The sequence below is a fragment of the Hipposideros armiger genome, unplaced genomic scaffold, assembly GCF_001890085.2.
Source record: "Hipposideros armiger isolate ML-2016 unplaced genomic scaffold, ASM189008v1 scaffold_76, whole genome shotgun sequence".
NCBI lineage: Eukaryota > Metazoa > Chordata > Mammalia > Chiroptera > Hipposideridae > Hipposideros > Hipposideros armiger.
Genome location: NW_017731426.1, coordinates 3,407,093 through 3,417,503, shown reverse-complemented (window position 1 = coordinate 3,417,503; position 10,411 = coordinate 3,407,093). Strand labels below are relative to the sequence as shown.

The following is a 10,411-nucleotide window of genomic DNA, read 5'->3' as shown; positions in this document are numbered from 1 at the left end:
AGAGACAGAGAATTTCAGTAACCTTGTGGTTTGATCTTGTTTAACCCTTTTATTTTACAATAAGGGTGCTGAGGCCCAGGGTTAAGTGTCTTGCCCAAATTTAGCCTCCTACTTAGAGACAGAGCTAAAGCTAGAATAAAAATCTTCTGATTCCCACTTAGAGTTCTTTTTCATCATGGCATTCTGCTTTAGAAGAAATAGGGCAACTGTGAATTTCCAAATAAGCAACTTGCTTGATTAGAAAGTAGTAACAAATGCAAAATATTGCCTCCACATATTTTATATTTTATTTTGGTTTTGCAGCATTTTACAAAAGAAAATTAAAGGTTCAATTTTGCTTTTAAAATAGTTTGGTGCAGTAACTTTCTACCTAAGTTCTTATTTTTTCTAACAGTTTATATCTACAATTCTGAGTATCACATTTGTGTGTTTTGGTGCTGTGTGAAAATGGTTAAAGTTTAATGGAAAAGAAAACTCATAATTCAGTCTGATTGAAAGATTGTTTTAAATCTCCTCTAACACTCTCCATAGTTTGGATGGTGTGAAAGGAGATGTTTCTTGCAGTGCCTATTATATTAATGATGTAGTCTAACTCATATCATACAGTATCTATGACAGTATTTATAATTCTATTTTGTTCTCAATATACTAAAAGATGAAATTCACAAGTCAGTTTTTATCTTTTTTCCAAACAGTAGGTCTCTGATTAATAAAGCCTTTAGACAAAATACCTTTTTATCTTACAACGTTAATAATAATCTTGTTAATAACCTTTTGGATTGTGAAATTTTATATTGAGTCAAATTGTTCTTGCATTTCATTTTAGCTTTCTGGTGGCTTTTTCAATTTACGTGAATAAAGAGTGTTTTCAGAAACATGACACAATGGTGACTTGTCAACTACTGTATTTAAATGTGAGATAGACTAGTTTTAGAGATCGCCACAAGACACTGAAATATGAATTGAATTTCAGCCTATTAGTGGGTAAATAACGGCTTTTTAAACTTCTCTTTCAGAACAAAGGAAGAATTATGCACGTGACAGTATCAGCAGTGTATCAGATATATCCCAATACCGTGTTGAAGTAAGATGCTTTGATGTTTGCTAAAATTTAGAATGAAACTTGAGGGACATAAAAATTGGTAGTAAAATCAGAATTATGTTTTTATGTCAATCCTACAATGTATTCTAAATTGTATTGACCTTTTTCTTATAGATTTTTATAAAGCAGAGATGTTAAATATAAAAGTATCTTGTTAGTCTAGGATCTATTTTCATAGAGAATAAATTAAAATTATAAGTACTCATTTATCATTGTCAACCTTATTTCTGTTAAAAATAGGATAAAGGCTTCTATTTTGTATTATAGAATTTTCTTGGAATTAAGCCTTTGACAGTTTCAGTGAGTTGTTTGGTTTTATCTAAAGTCATTATTTGTTGTATTGAAACACGGGTTTCTTTTTTATTTTATCCTCTTGTTATCTTTTAAGATATTTGTTCTTAATTGGAATCTAGGTGTCTTTTGATTATACTAGAAAATGTTTAAGTAGGGAAGTGGTTTTTTATTTTTTTTGAGATAATATTAGTTAATAACATTATATAAACTTCAAGTATACAGCATTATGATTCGACATCTGTATTTATTACATCATACTCACTTCCAAAAGTCTAATCTCCATTTGTCACCATACACTTGACCCCCTTAATCCATTTTGCCCTCTTCCCATGCTCCTTACCCTCTGGTAACCACCAATCTATTATCTGCATCTATGAGTTTGTTTTTGTTAGTTTCTTTTTTGTTTCGTATTCCATATATTAGTGAAATAATATATGTTTATGTCCTTTTCTGACTGACTTAATTCAGTTACAATAATACTCTCAAAGTCCATCCATGTTGTCCCAAATGGCAATATTTCATCTTTTGTTATGGCAGAGTAGTATTCAAATATATATATAATATACATATTATATATATATATATATATATATACACACCATATATATAATACATATATACCATATATATTACATATATATATGTAATATATATTCTTTATTAATTCATCCATTAATGAGCACTTTGGTTATTTCCATACCTTGGCTATTGAAATAATGCGGCAATGAACATGGGGTGTATATATATTTTAAAATTAGTATTTTCAGATCTTCAGATAAATACTCAGAAGTGGAACAGCTGGACCATATGGTAGTTCAATTCTTAATCTTTTGAGAATCCTCTATGCTTTTTTAAATAGTGGCTGTACCAATTTATAATCCCACCGACAGTGTTAGAGGGGGAAAGTAATTTTTAAATTGCTCTTATTTTCAGTTTCCTAGCTGTCTCAAGCTTGCTTAATTAAGTAGTTTCAGCAAAATGAAAAGCTTGATAATTGTTACAGACTAGAGTTTCTGTTTCTGCTTTCACTTATCAGGGTATAGTTTTCAAGCTGTCATGTAGATTGCCTGCTATATTGTTCAGCATTCAAATAACCACAATGGAATAAAATGTGGGGGGAGGATAATTTTAAGTCTGTTATTTAAGCTGTTTAGAATTTGTTCTTATGACATGTTTATGTTGTTTAACATGGCTCAGTATTAAACACATTTAGCTATATTCTGATTCAAGGTATTTCCTCTATTCAGCAAAACCTGCTTGATTTTGTTATCTCGGTAAGATAACTGTGAAGTTCTAGAACACTTTCTCACCTCTTTGCTAGCTGATGTGAGTTAGGCTAACTTTGCTCTCTTTTGGAAAATGTGTACTAATACACAGTGTGTGTAACAAGTATTTTTTCTTATTGCCAATCATAAGCACCTGACTACCTTTGTTCTGGATCGGAAAGATGCTATGATAACTATTGACGATGGAATAAGGAAGCTGAAGTTGCTTGATGCCAAGGGCAAAGTGTGGACTCAAGATATGATTCTTCAGGTGGATGACAGAGCCGTGAGCCTGATTGATTTAGAGTCAAAGGCAAGTTTGTAAAATTTATACTATTCTATTTTTAAGACAGTTCTACAAATATTTATGTTTACAGTTAGGTCAGATTGTTTGAAAATGGGTGAACATTTGATCGAATAAAATATTTTTGTCAATGATTTTGAAAAAAGTATACTGTATATATATATATATATATATATATATATATATTATGTATGCAAAATCAGTTTTTAAAACTAGAGATAGAGGGATACAATATTTTTAAACCACAGATGATAAGATGGAAGAAGTGAGGAAAAAATACATAGTGCTAAAATAAGGCCCCAGTGGGGTGTTATACTTTATGGCATACATTAATTACATGCTAGGCTGAACTACATCCCAGTAAATGAGTGAACTGGGAGAAAGGATTGTGTGTGTATTAAATTTTTACCAACTCCACAGGAGTAAACTTTTTTTCACGTGACTGGTAGGTAAGATGTTGGAGCTCTTAAAAGAGAACCTTTCTGAGTCCCATCATCTAATAAGCACTTGAGCTCCTAAGATAAAGAAAGTAACTATATTGTATTCTGATAGGAGTTGGTGTAAAATTTTCCCTTTGTTTTGTCTTATCCCTTGTGTACTGTAGAGAACAAATGAGTACTTCTCTGATCCTCATGGTTTTGAGTAATTATAGAGAGGGGATATTATTTAATTTACTTTAGGAAAGAAAGAAAATTTATTATCTCTCTAGTATGGCTTAGAATTACATAGTCTTTTAATGTAACCTGCATTTCTTGTTTCACCTTTGCTGCATCCCAGGGAATTATGATGTAGAATAAATTTATCATGTGACATATATGTATATGTGTTGTCCATAATAAAAGTTGTTGTTTTTTTATGTTCCAGTTTTTGGGGATATTGTATTTTATTTACTTTAAAAAAATATCATGATTTCTCCCATCAATTACATCACGATACCACTTACTATTTGTGTAAAGCCATTAATGTAAGGATAAGTACCCTAAATATCTCATTAAATACAGAATTCTAATTGTGAGGATAAAGTTCATTTATTTTAATAAGTACTCTAGTTATTTAATCTGTTGGTATTCTTTTGCACAATTCTTTATTGGTGAGAGAGTATTCACTTTTCTACCACTAAATGCCTTGATCATTTTGAAGAATGTATTTCTTAGTGAGATCCTGTTGATCCTGTTGTTATACATTTTTGGCTAGGTTTTATCTATTAGTGAATTTTTGCATTTGAGGGATTCACTGAAATAAAAAATGTACAAATTACATATTCTTAGCATAACGTTTGTATGTACATATGTGTATATGTATGTATGCATATTTGTATGTATGACTATACAGTGTTCAAGTAAAAAATATGATATTACATAACTAGAGGGAAAAGACTATGATGTGAGATGGTGAATAATTTTGGAATGAGCCCTCAGTTTACTTTTTATGCTGTTAAAAACATCATCTCTACTGCGTAACCTGAGGAAATCAGTAATGCCAACTTCAGTATTCTGTTTATTAAGAACATAGCTACATTCCTCTGTGAAATACAAGCATTTCCATTTTTGTTGCTCTTTCTCCCACCCACCATCTAGCCCAGCCTTGTTTCTGCTGCCACTTTGTACCTGCTCACCCTCCATATCTACAAGTGTTTACTAATACCCATTGTTAATATGACTTATACTCCTTAAAAATAGTTTGTGCAAGGCCTGGAGCTCCTTGTGTATTGGGTTTGATATATATATAATAAAAGATAAGGCAAGTTATATTTTTACTTTATAGAATGAACTGGAGAACTTTCCTTTAAACACAATCCAGCATTGCCAAGCTGTGATGCATTCCTGTAACTACGATTCAATTCTTGCCCTGGTGTGCAAAGAGCCAACTCAGAACAAGCCAGATCTTCATCTTTTCCAGTGTGATGAGATTAAGGTAAAGAATGGTGCACTTTCTTTTCCTTTAAGCAGCTGCTCTGGCTGCTTTTGAAGTATTTACTTCAGTCAAGTGGCTAGTAGGTACTATAATATGTTTTTAGTTTCTTAGAATTTTGTAAGGAAAACAAATTCCTAGCATCTTCCTTAGGGTTTCTAGACCGAGTAGATAAAGAGGAGAGAGAGTGGTACAAAAAAAATCAGATATGTTCTGTTTATTGAAAGAAAAATGCCTAAATAATATACTAAATTCTTCATTGAGTGACTTGTACTTATAATTAAAAATTGATTCTTCAAAAAGCATGCTTCATGGGGAATAAATAATCATGCCATATTATTTTATTGTACACCAGTCGTATACCATGGATTATTGCCACATAGCACTTAATTTCTATGATGCTGATTTAAAGTTTACCATTTAATTATGTGAATTAAATAATTGCTCAAGATTTGTAATCCCCAAATGATAATGCTAAAATAGTTGAGCATAGCTACTGGTAATAACACACTGTATCCTGAAGATTTATATTTCAAAATATACCGTAATTTTCAAGTGATTATAATTTGTGATGCTTTGTTAGGCATTAGAAAATACCTTCAACCTTGAATATCTTTATTTCATGAGTTGATTTCTCAAAAAGGGAAATCATTTTGGGTTGAGTTGATTGATACTTTACCCAAGCAATAGTGTATCACTATGTATATTATAAAATATACAGGTAATTTTTATCTTGTAAAGAAATGCTGGGAGATTAGCATAAAGTGTCATTTGATCTTTTCTATATTTCTTTGACATTAAAATATGATAGATAAATTAAGATTGACTATAAATAGTATATTTTATAATTTTCTTATTTCAATTTATGTCATAGATGACTTTTTAAATATTGTGCTTGAAAAGAAATGTGGCATTTAGTTAATTTGTATATGGAATATTCATCTGATTTTTATATAGTGTCTTTTGCAAGTAATGAAGTATATTAACAATTTTGCAAGGTCAGATTTGTTAACCAGTAAGTATTAAAAGTGAATATTTTACTCTGAAAGTATAGTGAAAGTTAATTCAAACATTTTAAAAACAGAGAACTAAGCTAAAAGGCATTTTAAATCTGGTGTTTGCCTCCTTGTTCTAAAAGTCCTTCCTGGGAACTATAGTTATTGTGCTGAGTAAAGTTTCTGGTTTTCAGTTTGGGGAATAAAAGGCTTGCTTTACTTGGTAGGGAATGGTGATACTGATAGTACCAAAACCGATTTGTGAATACTGTTTTGTCCTAATTAAAAGCTAAAGTGCTGCTCTGTAGCTATTATGCATTAACTCATTGATGCAATATTCCACATATAAGACTTTTTTTCTAACTCCATTGAAAATATAAATGCAATGAAATATGGGGTGCTTTCTATTATATGGGTCATATTGCAACATCACTTTTGAATTTTAAAGTTTCTTTATTACAGGACTTTATCCAATGCTCTTGCCCACATTTGTAGTAAAATTTTTTTAGAAATATAGTCTCCTATGGGAAGCTCAGGGTTTTTAGGCAACTTCAGTTTTAATCTCCCACATAACAGAAAGCCTTTGATGTGATGTTTGTAGTGTCTTCCTGAAACCAGGATGTTCTTATGGAAGTAACACTGAACTGGGATGCATTAGCACTCTTATTTAACTAGCAGTGTGACCTTGTCCATGCCATCATATGAGCATTCCTAGGCTCTCTTAATTATAAAACAAGGAGAACAGATTAGATAATCTTGGTGCCCTTTCAGCTCTCAAATTTTATGATTACCTATGCTTATGGTAAAAGACTATTTTATATATAAATATAAATACACACACACACAATTTTTTGAGAAAAACATGCATAATTACAGAGAATAAGCAGGAGCAAAAATAGAAAATGAATGCATCTCAGCAAGAATCCAATATACAGTAATAATCACTGCCTATAAATAAACTTCACAACCAAAGAAAATAAACCTCTCTGTTGCTAATCTCACATTGATTCCCAAGAAAACGGAATCAGATTTTTCTTGTTGGAAAAGATAATTGTTTAGAGAACATTAATTTTTACTTGAAATGACAAAGTGGTCATCAAAAAGGGTAGTCTAGTATTGGGGTTCATCCCATGATTATAGTGGATTTGTCCTAAACTTGAGGGCTGCTCTGCTGGGACTGAGTGATTTGTTTCAGTAGGTGAATGGGTGCCCAGTTGATCCTAAGGATGAGCAGCAGAAGGAACCCCACTCTGCATTCACACCCTTCTAACTCCTTCATTCTCAGGCAGAGATATGTACCCATTTACATTTCTAGTGTGTGATGATACTTTTAGCATATGCAAATCCTTTTTCTGACATTATACAAGGATAGCTGTTTTTAAACTAAAGGAATTTGGATTAATATTTTAAAATTCCTTCAGTTTTTAAATCTTGTCATTGTAAAGTTCATCCAAAAAAAAAAAGGAAGAGCATGTTTTGAAAGCATATTAAAAAAAACACTTTTCTTTTGCATCTAGACACTCATTGTTTTAGACAGGGAACATAATCTCCTTTTCTGTTTTAACCTACATATCAAGACAAGAAAAATCGATAACCTCTGAGGTAACTTGTCATTGCAGGCAAACCTAATTAGTGAAGATATTGAAAGTGCAATCAGCGACAGCAAAGGAGGGAAACAGAAGAGGCGGCCTGATGCCCTGAGGTAAAAAAGAAGAAAAGAAATTAAGGGGTACAATTGATTTGTTTGGAAGTCTTTTCTCCTCTAAAGAGTTAGAAAAATGACTTTCAATGAAGGTATAGTTTGCAGATTACAGCCTGTAATCTCAACTCATTTGCTCTCCCAGGTTTGTCAGTATGTGTGTGCACCGTCTCTCTGCATGTTTCTGGTCTTTCTCTGATATGACTTCTCCCACTTTTATTGTCATAGAGAGTCATAAAAGATGAGGGGCATTTTAGGGGAAGGTAGCCTAAGGGAATACAAATAGGTAGTAGGACTATAGTTGGTTCATAGCCTTCCAAATCACAGGAGACCCAGAAAAAAAGTGAAACCTAGCTTTCAGCTGAATTTAAATTTTTGTATTGTACATACATTTTTAAATATACATTATATAGAATAGTTAGGAAATCCTTATTGTTCTACCCCTTGACATAGTTCTTCTTGAGGTGGAAGCACTAACACCATGAATTGAGAGAATTGGTGTTATGGAAATAGAGATGATAACAATTCAATTTGTTTTCATCGTTTTTAGGATGATTTCCAAAGCAGACCCTGGTATACCGCCTCCACCCAGAGCTCCTGCCCCTGTGCCCCCTGGGACTGTTACCCAGGTGGATGTTAGAAGTCGGGTGGCAGCCTGGTCTGCGTGGGCAGCTGACCAAGGGGACTGTGAGTATTTCTAGGAATTGATGCTTAATGAACATTTACTTTGGGTTGTGACATGAGTAATTCCTGCTTTCAAATTCTGATGCTAATTTCTTAGCTGAAACTTGAGGTTAGTTTTAAAAATAAATCTTTGAAAAAGGGAAGTTAAGCCTTGAACACTATAAGATTATTGGGTATGAGAGTTAAGACCAGTCATTTCATAAATATGGTGTTAGGATTAGAGTCTTTTTTTTTTTAATACAACAATGGGGAGTTTGATTTGACTAAATTTAAAAGATGGAAATTGGGACTATCAATACAAATGAGATTATCAGGGGTTTTGTTATTTTTTTTCAGATTATACTTCAAAGGATTTCTATTATTACTGTCTTACCACTGTTTTCTTTTGGACAAATTAGTTGTGGTTACATGGGAAGGATGTCAGGACAGTCACAGGACAGTGGAAAGGGGGTAAAAGGCATTCCCCACCTGGCTAACCCTGTCAAATGGGCCTTTTGTATGTACCATCATTTTAACAACATTCTTTTTGTAAAACCAAATAATTATAAACATAGACCCTTGGGTAACTTTTTATATGTCAGAATGTTTTACCAAATCTGAAATTTTTATTACTGGAAAATGCCTTAAAATATGCTTGGCCCCATCTCTTCATTTTAAGGGTGAGTAAATTGTAATCCAGCAAGTCTGAATTTGGTAAGAACTAGAGCTTCACTCTTTTGCCTCCTAGTTCAATGAAACTTCTTAAACCACTTATCCTTTATCTAATAAAACATTATTCATAGGATATCTAGCAGTATAGTTAAACAATGGAACTTGATTGCGAAAGGGAGTGACTGTATTTTGAGTGTGGTGCGTCAAAACTTGTGTTCTGGACCAAGGCCAGGATCTACCTGTGTGACCTTGGACAGCTTTCTCTCTATGCTTCAGCCTCATTTGTAAAATGGGGATAATAACTCATGGGCTGCTGTGAATCTGAAATCAAATAATGTCAATGACAGTACCTAGTGTGGTATAGTAAACATAATTTATGGTGGTTCTCATTTTTACCGAATTGAAATAATTGTATTTTCTGAATTGCTTTCCCTTTTATTTAAATTTCTCATATTCTTAAAGTTATTTTCAGAGGTTTACCTGTAATCCCGGCTACTAAACACATGAAAGAAATAAATCTTTGAAACATTGATTTTTTAAAAATAAAGGAATTATTACTTACTTTAACTTTGTAACAGTTTTGTTAGGAACTATATAAATTTTTATTGATCCATTTTGTCTGTAAACTTTATATTTTAAAAAACCAGTTAGGAGTTTATGTTTACTACTTTCTGTGTACTTATGGTATTTTTGTTGTTGTCATTGTTTTTGTGGAGGAGATGTGGGTTTTATTTTGAGAGAAGTCAAAATGGTCTTCCTTGAAGTTGAGGAAGGATAATACATTTTAAATTTACAAACATTCTGAATAAAGTTGTAAAAACATCTGTAAAACCTAATATAATTTACAACAAAGAGAAAATTTATCCCCAGAGGTTTCTGGGCTCTCATTAGATTTTGTCTAAATTACTCCATGCAATCACATCTGTATAAGGTAAGATTTTTAGAACTAATTTACTACCAGGCCAAACAGAACACAATACTTATCATGTGAGGTTCTGTCTGGATCCAGGCCAGTTTTTAGTTGGAAAGATTCCCAAAAGGAGTATATTTTTGATCCTTCTTAAGGCTTCTGCTTACTCAGGCTGAACAACTCCTTTAAATCCTTGAGGCAGTTCTACCCCTGATTTCCAGAAGTGATCTCTGTAGAACAGTGACAGTGGCAATGGGGTTCCTAGCTGTGTCACAGACCCTGAAATAGTCCAAGAAATACCACATCTGTCCCTCACCTTAGCCTTCCATCTAACCTCACCTTATCTGGAGTTCCTAATAGCTATATTTCAAGTGCAATTTGCTGCTTTCTGTAGTATATACTATAGCCAAGATAGCAACTAACCACATGTAAAACAGCAGCTAACTGGCAAGATTTTATACACATACATTCTAATTACCTTAAAGCACTTAATAGCCACTAATTAAGTTTCCTAAGACTCATCGATTTCTCCTCCTCCTCCTCCTCCTCCTCCTCCTCCTCTTCTTCTTCTTCTTCTTCTTCTTCTTCTTCTTCTT

At 32.6% G+C, this 10,411-nt stretch overlaps 1 protein-coding gene across 4 annotated transcripts in view; it reads left to right on the top strand.

Moving 5' to 3' along the window:
* The window catches only part of EPS8 (EGFR pathway substrate 8, signaling adaptor), a 74,381-nt gene that overhangs the window by 17,874 nt on the left and 46,096 nt on the right, over positions 1 to 10,411 (top strand). For all 4 annotated transcript variants that reach the window (XM_019643304.1, XM_019643303.1, XM_019643306.1 and 1 more), the window contains 5 exons: positions 1,017 to 1,084; positions 2,813 to 2,974; positions 4,730 to 4,879; positions 7,491 to 7,573; positions 8,121 to 8,257. In XM_019643304.1, the coding sequence (XP_019498849.1) occupies positions 1,017 to 1,084; positions 2,813 to 2,974; positions 4,730 to 4,879; positions 7,491 to 7,573; positions 8,121 to 8,257 (600 nt within the window). The remainder of the gene's footprint in view (positions 1 to 1,016; positions 1,085 to 2,812; positions 2,975 to 4,729; positions 4,880 to 7,490; positions 7,574 to 8,120; positions 8,258 to 10,411) is intronic.